Genomic DNA, 14,517 nt, shown 5'->3' with positions numbered 1-14,517 from the left:
CATGATGTGGATAAACCCATTATTTGATGTACACAATTCTTAGTGGCTCAGCCAAATTTTATTAGATAGCGGCTCAAATTGGCTTACAAAATTATTGGCTGGCGGCGGCTCAAATTCTAAATGGCGGTTTTAGCGGCGCCTGGCGGCGGCTTCGGGGTCTAACCCGTAGAGTTTGTTTGACATGACAAAGAACCTCTGCGGCCGGTCTACGGCTCGAAAATCAGCACGTCACACGCGCGCCCTCCGTGCGTTTCTTGCGCTTTTTGCACGTAGACCGGCCGTAGGAGCACGTACGGCCGGTTGTGACCGAGGCTTAAGGCACACAATTACACAAACACTGAATGATGAAAGCTAAAAAAAATTTTTTAAAGACAAAGTAGGATCATTTTACTTGATAATGTGCATTTAAAAAAATAAGGACCAACCCTAGGCTGAACATGCTTACATATTTAAAAATCTCCTTAATGCCAGATCTTTATTACCTCAAATTTCAAATGTTAAATATACTCTATCATTTTATACTTTAGTATTCAAATAAACATTTCCAGACTTGTTTTGTCGTCGACTCTTTGAAACACATTTACATTGCTATAATTAAAGAAGTTTATAATCTCTAGAGCCCTCTGCTGTCTCTGAAATGAACTGCAAAGAGAGGGAGCATGGTGGCGGCGGTGAGAGATTTCGGCAGCTCTTCTCTAGCGAAACAGGGAGCCGATTTCAAAGCTGGTAAGGTCTGAAATAAAGAACCTAATGAGGACCTGTTATATGGGACCTCTTGCAAATCAGTTCAAGTGATCTTTGACCTAGGATAATTACATTATAGATGTATAAACAGTTTAAAAAAAAAAAAATTACAAATGGCACCTTTAAGCTTGGATTTTTGAACAAAATGGTTTTGAATACCTTCAAACGCTTTGGCTGCATCCACAAGGTCAGACCAGTCGAGCCCGCTGTCTGCGCTGGCATCAGGAAGGGGGATGAGGCCGGGGTCCTGCTGGGGCTTCCTGCATGGTGCAGCATCAAAAACACTGCTCTCTGTAAAAGTGAGGTCACCTGGGGAAACAGCACAAGCATCAGTGCTACTGTGGATCTAAGCCACACACACACACACACACACACACACACACCCCTATGGGTTACTCCATAACAAATCAACCGATTCTGCAGGAAGCATATTCTGAGGTATTGCCTGAAAGCTGTGCGGGGGTCTTAAACAATACATTTCTAAAATATTTTTTACCTTAAAAGAGTTTTGTATAGAGCATGATATTTGGCATAAACAAACTACCAGAGGTGGGTAAAAGTACCCAACTTAAGTAATGAAGTCAAAGTACAGCTCGCACTGGTCAAATGTTACTCCGATACAGGTGAAACTTGTCCAGTCAAATTTTTACTTAAGTACTTTAGTGCTTGCTTTTAAAAATACTTAAGTATTAAAAGTACATTTTCTGTCAACGCATTGTTGTATTATTGCCACAGCGCTTACAAAACCTAACACCGTTACCAAAGACAGAAATGTGGATTCACAAAATGAACGCATGCTGTGCATCATGGTGGTTTAACGTTAAGCTCGCTAGTCAGTGAAGCTCCACCTGACATGCTAGCAAACTCTCTTCAAACTCTAAATCATATTGGGTAGCTAACGCTACTAGAAAAGAAAGATTTCTACATTGCTTATTTGCCAAGATTATGCTAAAACATTTCTGAAAGGACTTCAGAAAAGTTAACGTTATTCATGTTAGCGTAACTCCGTTTTTACATGCTAACTAACAGCGTCCAAGTTAACTAGCTATGTGTTAACGTTAGCCGTAGACAAGGCTACGGCAACTTGGCGGGCAAATCCATAGAAAGTCATGTGACTAACCAGACTCCATAGCTATTGCAACGGTATCGCTCGCTCTAAAAGCACAGACAGCTTCGTTGCAAGCTTTCTCTTGGAATAAAACGTTTACATCCCTCAATGTGCTTCGCAGGTTGGACGGCGAGTTTTTGTCGGCCGTGATGTGGTTCGTTTTCAGCAAACAAAGCAAACATTTAAAACGAAACGAATCCTTTTAGAAAACTGAAACATGGGTTCTAGGTAAAGCCATGAGTGCGCGCATGCTCCAGAAGAACCGCCTCCTTCCGTTCCGCCATCACTGAACTTTATTTTATACAGTCTATGGACGTGACGTGACCCTAGTGATTACTGATCGGCTGTCTCAGTGTCACCTGCGAAAAAACCAAACACGTTTTAGAAAAGAAAAGGAAAAAAACATCCACTTTCAAAGCTGCTTCATAGTAACGAGGACAGTGATAGAAATGTAGTGGAGTAAAAAGTACGATATTTGTCTTTCAAATGTAGTGAAGTTCCCAAAAATAATAATACTCAAATAAAATACAAATACTCAAAAAGTGTACTCAAGTAAATATACTTCGTTACTGTCCACCTCTGCAAGCTACATATCAAATCCTTCAAAACGACACCATTAAAAATGTTCAATATATTTTATGCCGACATTGCATTCCAACCCCCCTGAATATCAGCCCAATTCACTTCAATTTCCTCGTTTCCAACAAGAGATCGTCTCTCGTATTTAAAGGTCCAGCTCACCCAGAGATTTGGCACCCTGCGTATAGGACGGTTGGTGCAGTGAGGCACTGCGGGCACTGGGTGAGCGCGGCATGGTGGAGTGACCGAACAGGCTGGCGCTCTGACGGGCTGCCGTGAACACCCTCTGCCCACTAAAGATGCTCTCATCAGAGAAGGTCCGCTGTAAGGAGCGGGGACTCTGTGTGGACAGTGAGAAGGGCTGGAAAAACAGAACTGCCAGTCAGAATGTGTCAAAAAAAAAAAAAAAAGCGCACGTGCACACTCATGCATTCGAGCATGAAAAATGTCACTTGTAAAATACACTGCATTAACAAAATTCAAATAAATTTAGCCTTAATGAAAGTATCAGAGTGCGGTACCTTAGTTTTGCTACAGCTAGGAGGAGGGCTGTCCAGAGTGATGAGTTTCTTTAGATCCTCCTCTACAGTGGATCTGGGAGTGGGCTGAGGGGACTGGCTCACCTTCATAGTGGCCCGTAGCTGAGGCTGCCCACTTATATACCCATCGCTCTGATGCCGCCTGAATTAGAAAGAACAGACACAAAGCCAAAAGCAACTTGATCGTATGCTCATTAAATGGTACATTTCATTCAATTTAGTTTATTTATATGGCGCTTTTTTACAACAGACATTGTCACAAAGCAGCTTTACAGAAATCCGGATACAGATTTAAATTTGCTCCTAATGAGCAAGTGGCAAGGAAAAGCTGCCTGAGAAGACATGAAGAAACCTAGAGAGGAACCAGACTCAAAAGGGAACCCATCCTTATCTGGGCAACACTAGACAGTGAGAATATAGCGAGTCATTACTCAACATTCATGCCCTTCACAATTCTGAAGCAGCCACAGAGCTCCTCGAACATCAGCTCCTAACTTAATTTCCACAGAGACGACTGAAGGCCCATTACTTACGTGGGCAGAAACAAATGACGCTCAGTCCAGCGGTTAATTCATCCATGCCAAACGAGCAAGCTGCTCATAATTACCGAATACTCTAAAGTATTTTATTCATGTTCATAAAATGTAGGCCATCCCATAATGCGATTTCACTGAGACTTAATAAGTTGACAGAATTCCAGACCAATCCACTGCATTATCGCCGAGCGATAATGATTCTTACCGTGCTGAAGAAACAGCTGAACAAAACGGGACCGTACTGCAGGTCCGACAAAATACCTTTAAGCCTCATTATGGACTAAAAGGCATCATAGGTATGTACAGCACTTAATATTCAGTAGGTACAGTACTGTAGCACTGAATATTTTACTTTACACCAACAGTATCAAGATGATTAAAAAATTTGAACACCTCCTCAGAGAATCCTGTATTTTCACACTTGTTACCCAAACGAAGGATCTTTGGTACTTCGTACTTTTCAGTGATTCACTTTTAATTTGCAGGATGTAAGATTTTCTACACTCTAGTAGAAAAAAAAAAATTGATTACAAGCTACTTACAGAAAAAAAAAAAAAAAAACATTTCACAACATGGGTTTGTGCTGCAGTCTTCTTTGCCACACAAATGTCCCATACCGTATTCCACTCACTAAACAGGCTAGGCAAGTTTGCAGTAACAATATTTGTGTATTGACGTTCTTAGAACGATAGTATTATGGACCAGGGGAGATAATTATCTGCGCAGTTATCGTTGTATTAGAGTTAAGGCCTCTGCATGCTCTTGCAACAAGGCTTTCGCAGATAGCTTTTCGCAGACAGTTGTAATTTATCATTGAGCGGGGAGTAATAGGCGTGCACGATGTTATTCACCGCCACAACGCAAGGGGGCGCGAAGTCGCTAGGAGTAGTTGGTGGGTGTGGTTAGTGGAGTGTTTATCCTCCGGTTACTTATAATGACTAGAACTAGAGTCGTATAGATGTACGTACTTCCTCACTTCCTCGATCAACCGCTCTTCGTGCTGCTCCATCTTCGCTCGTGTTTTTAAAAATGGCGGTCATGAAAACAAAACAAACCGGAAAAGTAGGGAAGCGGAAGTGCGTGTACAGCGGATGTAGAGTGGACCAATCACAGCCCTCTTGTCTGCGACGCTGTCTGCGAGGCTTCTGCGGTGGTCACAATTTTTGGGAGGTGCGCGCAGAGCGTCTGCGAAGGTGGGGGGTTACGCAGACACTGTCTGCGACACTATCTGCGAGGACTGCGTTGTCAGCATAAATTGGCCTTTAGCCCAATTAAGAGAGCGTTTGAGTAAAAACTGTCCATGTTAAGCCTTACCAGAAATTCGGGAGTGGGCTTCTGGACGTACTTTTTTCAGGCATGTTGACGCAAAAGGATGCATTGACGTATGATAACCCCCCCCCCCCCCAGATGATCCAGCTCTGACTTTCAAATACAGAATTTCCAGGGTAACTTACAGCAGCTCAAAAACATCCTGTTTTAGATTAGTTGTGTGGGCACTAGGATTGGGATTCCATGGAACCAAACAAGTTCTGACAACAGGTTGGCAGATATGGCTCTCTTGAAACAAAACAAGGCCACGTTAACTACGATGGGAATGTATTAGGAAAAGGCAGGGTGCTCTGGCATGTTCATGATCAGATATTCCTTGATCCTAGCCAGGTTGCTGTAATCACTTAGTTGTTTATGACTTTACAAATGGAACCAAAGAAGTAAGCCCACCTGTAAGCCAAGGCGATGACGTGCACCTGGTGAGCCAATCCCTGTTTAGACAGGGGAGCTCTTTGCATCTTCCCTGCAAGTCAGATAGCTGAACTGAGTGACAAATTCCCACCATCCAGTCCAAGAAGCAGCAAAGGACATGGGTAACAAAAGTAGATGATTTCTGTCCAAAAAGTCATACCTTCAAAATCACGTGGTGACTTCAAAGTCATCTGGGTCACCAACATATGCAAGGCAAATTAATCACCAAGGCTGTTATCCCAGTCTCTTTGTTGAAGAGATGAAAATTCCAGGACAAGGGCAGGATCCCACGGTGGGCTTTTCATGGAGCTTGACAGACAAAGGCAACAAGCTCCTGTCAGAAAGCAGGTGGCAAGTTTATGAGCCCCAGTAAAGACAGATGCTGTGACAAGATGCAATGGCTGCCACAAGCACCGTCAACATAGAAGGGGACTGTCTAGGACTGTATGAACTGGGCAGTGCACAGCTTTGCAAGCTCAGTAATGAAGAGCACAGTAAAGTGTGTGTGTGCGTGGGGGGGGGCTCAAGAGCATCAATGGAAGATGGAGCAACAAACAGAGGTGACTGCCATTCTGAGCAACAGAACAGTTTGCATCTAACTCATGGACAGCAATGGGCATGATAAATAAATAAGGCTAGCAAGCAAATGACAGAACCCAACTCAAGATAATAACAGAGTCAATTTGTTAACTACACACACTGCAGGCATAAAGAGTTGAGAGATGATCGGAGCCTACTGCAAGCTCTGGAGAACAGCTTACCTGTAGGTTTGACTGTTCATGAGCTCGACACGTCTATAGGCACTTTTGGACCAGAGGAATTTTCATAGTTCTTAGAACTATTGGAGGACGTTCCCCTTTTGTGCGTTTCCGCAGTGCAGGAACAGAGAACGATCATAGTTTTTAAAACACCGTGTTGAGGGACTTTTTAAAAAAAAATAATAATTTTTTAAAGCTCCTACTTCAGAGTAGGTACTCTCCCAGCACAATAGGAACCATGAGTAACAAGTGTATGATGACTGGTCCAGACACCAGTATACATTCATTGTTCGAACACAAGCTTCAAATGCAGCATGGTCAACCAACATTTTATTTAAAAAAAATTTTTTTTATATATATATATATATATATATATATATATATATATATATATATATATATATATATACGCGCAAAATGTTAGGCATGTAAACAGCCATAACAGTGTTAAACATTGGGGGGGGGGGGGGGGGGGGGGGGGGGAGTCCGGGACAACTGGACAGAACACTCAAGTCCAGGCTTTACTGGGCCAATACAGGGCTCGACATTAACTTTTAAGCCCACTTGCCCTGGGGGGAAGTGGGGGGTAAATTTCCACTTGCCCCCCAATATTACCACCTGTCCCCTATTTTGCAAGGACTTTTTTTTTTTAGGAAAACCAGAGAATTGTTGTGAATTGCAACACAAAATGAAGATCACACATTGAGTTGAAGTTTGGTTATTGATTAAGTTTATTATTAAGTTTGGTTATTGGTTACCTTTTACTTGTAAATGGACAATTTTATCCAAAATAGTTTTTCTTGCCTTAGTTGATTTATTTCCATTTCACATGCATGCAGTTGTTGTCAAGTTCAGTGTGTTTGTGTAGAACTCTCTCAGACTAAGGTTCATTACTCGATAATGTAGAAATCATAAAATAGAAATCTATAACAAAGTTTGTATGAAGAAAATAGGGTGCCAAGACTTTAACAGTACTGGTGTTTGAGAATATTTATATCGGGTTTTTTGTTAGATCATACACCTCTAGGTTAAAAAAAAACAAAAAAAAAACCCCTGCACTGCGTCATGACAGACAGGATAACGTTTGAGTTTAAAATTGTTTAGTGTGTAGGTTATGGGTGTTTTATATAGACCTGGCGACCTGTAATTGAATCAGCGCAGCCGGAATGTCATGACACAGCGTGGTTTTTTTTTTTTTAATAAACCTAGAGGTGGATGATATAACAAACCCCCCCCCCAAAAAAACCCCCACAATATATAAATATTTTGCACAGGACTGTGTTCCTCTGATAACAGAAACAGCTCCAGCTCTCTCCGCTCTTAATCTGTTCTGTTCTTTCAGGATTTATCGCGCATGTCACTCTTTGTTGAGTTTTTTTTTTTTATGCCCGAGTTGTTTGAAACCAATCTGGGTTCTCTGTGTCAAATTAGGAAGCAGCTTCACCTTTAAGAAAATTAAACACTTTCATGAAGGAGCTGACTCGAATGCGAGCAGAAGGGGGGGTGGGAGGGGGAAAAAAAAAAAGATTCTTACGCAAACTCTTCCATCCTCACTTCTGACTTTGTTTTTGTAAAATACATTTTAAATACAATTGTGAATTTCTCTGGAGTTTTCAGGCTGAGCTCCTCTCGTCGTATTCTTTAACCACTCATTTCCTCGTTGTTCTTGAAGCATTTGCTTCTATTTGTTAACATTTTTCTTGAAAGCGGGGAGACGGTAATGCCTTTTATCTATTTCTCTGTTTGAACAAGCAAAAAACAGCGCAAAAATTAACCATATTGAAGACAGATTAAGCCTTGCTTGCAGGAAAGACGGTGCCCGTCTGACCCCAGCTGTAATTATTATGTGATACGCGACATCATGCACAAGGGGTCTGTAAACAGTACGCGTACCATACTACAACAGCGGGGGTATATATAATCACTTGCAAAGCAGTAAATTAAACCAAGACTGAGCAAACAGCCAAGGCATAATGCCAGATATGTAGTGAGGGACACTTTTAGGAACTGAAATAAAAGATCAAAAAGCCTAATTTTTGTGGTGCGAGTTCGTTACATATGCTCATTCCAATTTGCCCGGTAGGGCATGTCAGGGACGTATCCCACTTGCCCGAATGCATGTTTTACTTGCCCCGGGCAATCGGGCAGTCCTTAATGTCGAGCCCTGCTATATACTATGGAGGAAATATGACATGATTTTGATGCATCCAAGCGAAATATAAAAATCTTAATTCAACTAAATATTTGTCCATGTGCTCATTCATTTTTTTTTAGCCATTACATAAGAGAATTCATTATAAAACAATCCATACCAACATGTTAGATAAGCATATTGTCAACTATTGTACCACAAATTCATTCTTTATAATCCAAAATAAATAATTTACTGTCAGCACAACACTTCCTGGTCTCCCCTATTCTACAGCGCAGTGGAATGATCCATTTCTACAGAAACATGCGACTGAAACAGGACAAAAGAAAGTGGACAAGTTTAAGACCAAGCTAATTTGCTTTTTCACAGGAAACACGAACACTGGTGGACAAGACGCACATTTGGCTGGTTCATGTCACCTCAACGTTCCTACTGGTGGTGCGAATGCAAATGGGGAAAAATAAAAAGCCCTCCAAAATATGTCGTTCTTGGGGGAAGCTCCCCTCAATAAGTCCCTAGAACTGTTTAGTCCGAAAGTGCCTTATGGGGTGAGAAAGGAACCAAAGGGCATATGATGAGCTTTATATAGAATACAGTAAATAATAATACAGTAAATAGCCCTATTCCACAACTGTAGTAATCCACATCAAGAACCGCTCAACTAAGTAAAGAGAAACGACATCCATCATTACTTTAAGACATTAAGTGTATTAATTAACAACCTTTAAATTAGGTGTGTCCAAACTTGTGACTGGTACTGAGGAAAAAAAAAAAAAAAGTCCTCCAAGTTAGGTGGCTAGCCAAAAGACGAACATGGAGGTGTCCACTTTGTGCCTCAAATGCACAAATGATGCTGTTCCACGTACCAACTTACTACTTCGGAGGTAAATCAAATACAACATAGCCCTACCAAAATGGCAGAACAATTCTATAAATGCACTGCGACATGACAGGAAATTCCGAGCCATATTCAGCAGCATTGTGGGCAATGAGGAGGCAAGATTGGTCAAACTTTTGGCAAGAGTAGGTGGGATTGGTCAGAATTCCATTGGGAATCTATTTTTGTGCAGCTTTTTCATTCCTTTACTCCATTTTTTAAATGCATTTAAAAAAAATAAACAACATTAAACAAACTTTTTTTTAAACCTAGAATCAAGTTTAAATGCATTACACTATCCATTACCCTTTTGTATTACGGTTCCTCTTTTTTGGTTTTTTTTTGAGCAAGCAAACAATGAGAAAAAGAAAAAGCAGTTAAACATCTAGCCACAAGATGGAAATGTCAAAGCTTGAGTTTAGCTTAGTCATCCAGGACTGTCTGCTTTCTCAGACTGGGATTCAGGGGGCTCCCAATCGAACACCTATACTACTTGTTTCGAAATTTTAAAAAATGCTGTTTACATCAAGTACAATTTTAAGCCTTGACATCACCAAGGTTTCAGCTGCTTTAGGTGGAGGTTACTAAGCGCATTTTGTGCGCGCAAAGCCAACAGCATGAACAAATGAAAGCTGTTGAAAAATCAGTCCGAGATGAGTCTTATTCACATGATTGCTTGAGCAGCCCTAAATCCACTGTCGGCTGCACATTTCTGACTGAAATGCATCTGATTCAACTCACAAGGTCAGGCCTTTCTGAGTCATCAGGAGTTACGGGGGAAAACACAGAAGTGTAGAGTGCCCTGTTTGTCCTGAACTTCAGTTTCACTCTATGCAAGTTTGGTAATTTTTTTTTTTTTTTTTAACCCAAGACTTACTTGCGACTGCTACCAAAATCCACCGAGTTGATGGTGCCCCCTGGTTTCTTCCAGCCAATCAGGTACTTGCTGGTGGCTCCCTGGCGGGGGTAGAAGCTCTTTGCTCCAGGAGAGAGGGATGGATGTGTGGGAGAGGAAGTGGAAGGGGCTGACTCCTCCTGAGCGGAGTTCGGTGGGCTGCCCGAGTGCACTGAACTCAGAGTGCTTTCAGACACAAAGAGAGTATAAAGAATCAATACTTTCCCTTTCTCTCCTTCTCTAAACCATGCACACAGCGAGCACAGTACTGAAAACTCCAATGTATCGGTGAAGCATGTTGCCCGATAGACATATGCTTTAATGCCGCAAACATAACTGAAGCAAAGATTAGTGGAAAAACTGCTCTGCCTTAAAGGTGAAACCATGCTCAGTAAAAGAGCTTTGTCTTCAGGGGGAAGGGGGAGATAAATAAATAAATAAATAAATCTTCATACGGCACAACAGCTAGAGGTCAAGACAGGTCAGGCTTTTTCAAAAGACAAGATTCTTGCGTGCCGCATTCCTGAGTGATATGTGCAGTCTTGCTTCTGTCAGACATGGAGCAAGCATGCGCATTTTGCTAAAAACAAGCTAGCGCTTGTTAAACATTTATTTAAAAAAAATCCCTACCACTCGAGAACTGCACAAGTCATGCTGAGTGATGCGTTAGACAGAGAGCAACTCTTTCAAAGTAAAAAATCCCCACTTAAGTAGTTCATAAAAGACTAAATCCGTACCGTGAAAGCTTATACCTACACTGCTTACAAGTTTTAACACTTAAATAAACAAATACAGCTCATCACTTTGTGCAGGTGTTATAATTGTCACATGAAGACTTTATACAAAGGACGTTAAACTAAGCCCTGGGTTTGTACTGCACCGAGGCTCTGTGTGAGCTTCAACTACGCTTGGGACATTTGAGATATTAACTGCTGTACGAGAACTGCGAAACACCCGCTTGCCATCTCTGATGGGGCTTGTGGATTATTTTGCTAGGACAGGACAACTCAAACGGATTTTATTCCCTCTTATACCACTCGTCGTCATGCTAGGAGAGAAACTGGAAACTTGTCCTGAAAACTTAGTTACACCTCAGTGTTAATACCTGAGACAAGGTTAAACAGACGTCTCCTTACAGGAACATTCACCATCGCAATGACTACACAAGTCAGCTCTGGTCCATTAATTCAACTGGTCGAGCATTCCAAGAAGGCCTGCATTTCCTATAATCGCACTGGACATATATCACTTCGCTCGTCTGCGTTCGGCGCATAAAATTACAGTTCGGAGCTCGAAACCGCTACCACTGTAGGAATTAGTGACATCAGTGCACATGGAAAATGACACTTTTCAGGAATTTTACTGGAAGCACTTTTAAAGGGAACGTGCACATCGAGAGCTAGCTAGCAAGCGTGACTTCTTCTGCATCCATTTCCGCTGACGGAGGAAAAAAAACCCCAGCATATTGTGTCCAAAATTTCCCTTACCCACTATTGATTTCTTGGTTATAGAATAGTTGTATAAAAGTAATACTGCACTCAAGAGCACGCTTATTCAGTATAACCGCGCTGCTGCACGTTCAATATTGCTTACAGCATACCTTTTATTATAACTGGATACTGGGACCATCATACAGTCCCTGCTAGAGGTCTGCGCGGGTCGGATTTTTCAGTCCCGCTCCCGCCCGCATTGTGCAGTCTCACTCCCGCCCGCGCCCACAAAGAATTATGATTTTCAGTCCCGCTCCCACCCACAAAGAATTATGATTTTCAGTCCCACCCCCGCCTGCCATATTTTGTCCCGCTCCCGCCCGCAAATCCCGCATGATGCAGACGTTCACGTTATTTCTCAGGAAAGTTCTTGTCTTGACACAGCGTGATGGTGCCCCGCCCCCTACTTTGAGTGGATTTGAGCATAAATATCTACAGCTCACGTTCGTTATTATTTACCTTGTTTCTGAATTCAGCACGTAGTGTCTAATAATAATAATAATAATAATAATAATAATAATAATTAGTGCTGTCAAGCGATTAAAATATTTAATAGCGAATCGCACATTTTTGTCACATGAGAAACCATTGTAATTCTCTGATCAGCATAAAAAAGTGAATGGGCTTGCTTTGTACCCATGTTTTTTTTATTTATTGCAAAGCAGAGCTAGCAAGAGAACCATGAGTGAACAACTCTAATCAGAGAGACAGGTTACACAGTAACAGTAGGCTTGACTCAATGCTATCCCAGAAATCCTTCCTGTAATATGCAAATTTGGCCGCCTCTGATTGGACAGCCAAATTTGCATATTACAGGAAGGATTTCTGGGATAGCATTGAGTCAAGCCTACCATCACTGTGTAACCTGTCTCTTTGATTAGAGTTGTAGACTAACTCAAGCAGTCCATCACTTCACTCAGGGTTCTCTTGCTAGCTGGGTGTGAACGGCGAGTCATTAGAGTGATCAAAGGATTTCCCGTTAGGGTGATCAATGGCAAATTTAAGATGCCATTCCTCACTCAATCTGGCAATCTGACTCTCTCTGCAAATTTAGGCATCTTAAAATGTTTTTATTAATGCCAAATAAAATATCCAGCACAAATTATATATGATAGACATAAATTAATAATTTATAAATTTTATTTATTTCAAACACGTTTTTAGTTAGCGTGACTGCAGCTTATCACCGCTCCCGCCCGCGCCGCATATGTACACTCCCGCTCGCGCCTGCATATGTGCACTTCCGGTCCCGCCCGCAATGAGCTTTCAAAATTTGTCCCGCGCCACACTGCTTTGCGGCGGGTCCCGCAAGTCCTGCGGGACTCCGGCGGGAGTGCAGGGCTCTAGTCCCTGTATTTGAGATGTTATTGTGGAATTGATGACATATTAGAAAGTGGTCATAAATATAAAAGTCTTTGCTTTGAATTACAGCCAGAGCGACTGTTGTGCTGATCTAGAAAACTTTAATCAACACCTTCTGACCAATTAAAAGGTCAGAATTCTAGACTTCAACAGCGCCGCGGTAAAAAGTAAACAAAAAACACCCACCAAAAATGTACAACATGGTTTCATAAAAGACATAAAACTATCAAGGTCTGAGCTCAGGATTATTACATGCACTAGCTGTTTAAGTGTCTGAAAGCATACCTGGAATAAGAGGCTGTATCACTGATAATATGAGAACTGGTGTCTGGAGGCAGAGGGCTTTTGGCCCGACTGTCAGCGAGATCTGTGTGAAGAGTCGCCTCTGAAGGTGCAGGGGAGACCTGCGGAGCCGGACAGGTGGAGGTAACCTCCCCCCAGTGAGCGGAGGCCTTTTCTTTAGGCTTAGAGCTGATGCTAACTGGACCAGAGTCAAAGTTCCTGTGCGCAGCTTCAACAGCGCCATTAGCAGAAGTTCCCTGGGGACAAGCGGTTATAAAGCCATTCAGCTCAGAGTCCAGCTTCGCACCATAATCTAACCACTTCTCATCACTATGGGTGGAGCTGGAGGCCTGACTGGACAGCGTGGTGCTGCTGGTTTGGCTGATGGACGTAGCGTCGCTCTACAGTGTGATGCAGAGACATCAGACTGATCAGTGTACAATCACATCCACTTCAACAATCAGTGAGACCAGACCTTAGACTCACCTTAGGGTTTGCGTTGGGATAGAGTGATGTGGTAAGATCTTTGTGGTGTTGATCAATACTCATCAGGACTGGCTTTACTTTTGTCAGGTCTAAATGACAAAGGGTGGCGTTAAAATGAAAAATATTTGCAGAAAAGATTAGGGTGTGTGTTGGTTCAGAGTACAAGCAAGCAAGCATTCTCACACAAGTGCATTTTGAACAACTGAGCATAGGTGTCACTTCACGGAATCCAGGGGCACATGTCGGCCAAAACGAATCTGAGAAAATCGCAAAAGAAGCATTTTTTTTTTTTTATTTGTGATTTTTGGTTTTTTTCCATAATGTGCAAGTTGAGATCTTGAAGAATGCAATCAGTATTTCAGATAATAGATTGTTTTGTTGGAAAAGCATACATTTTTTGTTGCAAATTGTCTCGTTTTTGTCAGGACTGTAGCCTGCTGGGGGGTGTGGGTAAATTACCATATGGGCCATTCACGTGACAATTTAAGTCTTTTGGGTTTTTTTTCCCCCCAATCAGCTGTATGATACGAGCTGAGCTCGTGGCTACTTAAGCTGCATACAGGCATGTAATTTCACTATGGAATGAATATGGAGCAAGCTAAACAGATCGCAGAGGAGCTGAAACACCGCGAAGCAAACAGACACATGGTAGTTACATCAGAGATAACCATTTCTAGCAAAAAAAAAAAAAAACCAACCAAAAGGAAGTGTTCTAGGACTACATATTCCATCGGAGGCATTGATGTGAGCAAGGCGACGTTTCTCTTTCTGATGGGGTAAGTTTATTAATCTAAGGCTGTGGGGTTATTTTTGCATGTAACGGAGTGTGTTGTGGTTTGGTTACATGAAACTAGCGTTGTGTTAGTTGTGTTACCATGCTATCTTTCTTACGGTGCGAGTAATTTTGTTATTTTTGCATGCAACGGAGAGTGTTGTGGTTTGGTTACATGAAACTAGCATTGTGTTCAT

General features: G+C 41.9%; 1 protein-coding gene across 5 annotated transcripts in view; it reads right to left on the bottom strand.

Moving 5' to 3' along the window:
• LOC132894329 (signal-induced proliferation-associated 1-like protein 1) overlaps positions 1 to 14,517 on the bottom strand; it is a 138,950-nt gene that overhangs the window by 6,718 nt on the left and 117,715 nt on the right. For 3 of the 5 annotated variants that reach the window (XM_060934002.1, XM_060934003.1, XM_060934004.1), the window contains exons 13-18: positions 13,549 to 13,637; positions 13,066 to 13,463; positions 9,911 to 10,114; positions 2,953 to 3,112; positions 2,594 to 2,792; positions 904 to 1,053 (exon numbers count right to left, since the gene is read on the bottom strand). In XM_060934002.1, the coding sequence (XP_060789985.1) occupies positions 904 to 1,053; positions 2,594 to 2,792; positions 2,953 to 3,112; positions 9,911 to 10,114; positions 13,066 to 13,463; positions 13,549 to 13,637 (1,200 nt within the window). The remainder of the gene's footprint in view (positions 1 to 903; positions 1,054 to 2,593; positions 2,793 to 2,952; positions 3,113 to 9,910; positions 10,115 to 13,065; positions 13,464 to 13,548; positions 13,638 to 14,517) is intronic. The other 2 variants (XM_060934005.1, XM_060934006.1) reach the window with 2 other exon arrangements.

This window comes from Neoarius graeffei, chromosome 11 (genome assembly GCF_027579695.1).
Source record: "Neoarius graeffei isolate fNeoGra1 chromosome 11, fNeoGra1.pri, whole genome shotgun sequence".
NCBI lineage: Eukaryota > Metazoa > Chordata > Actinopteri > Siluriformes > Ariidae > Neoarius > Neoarius graeffei.
Note: the sequence above shows the minus strand (reverse complement) of the source record. Positions and strands in the feature narration are given on the sequence as shown.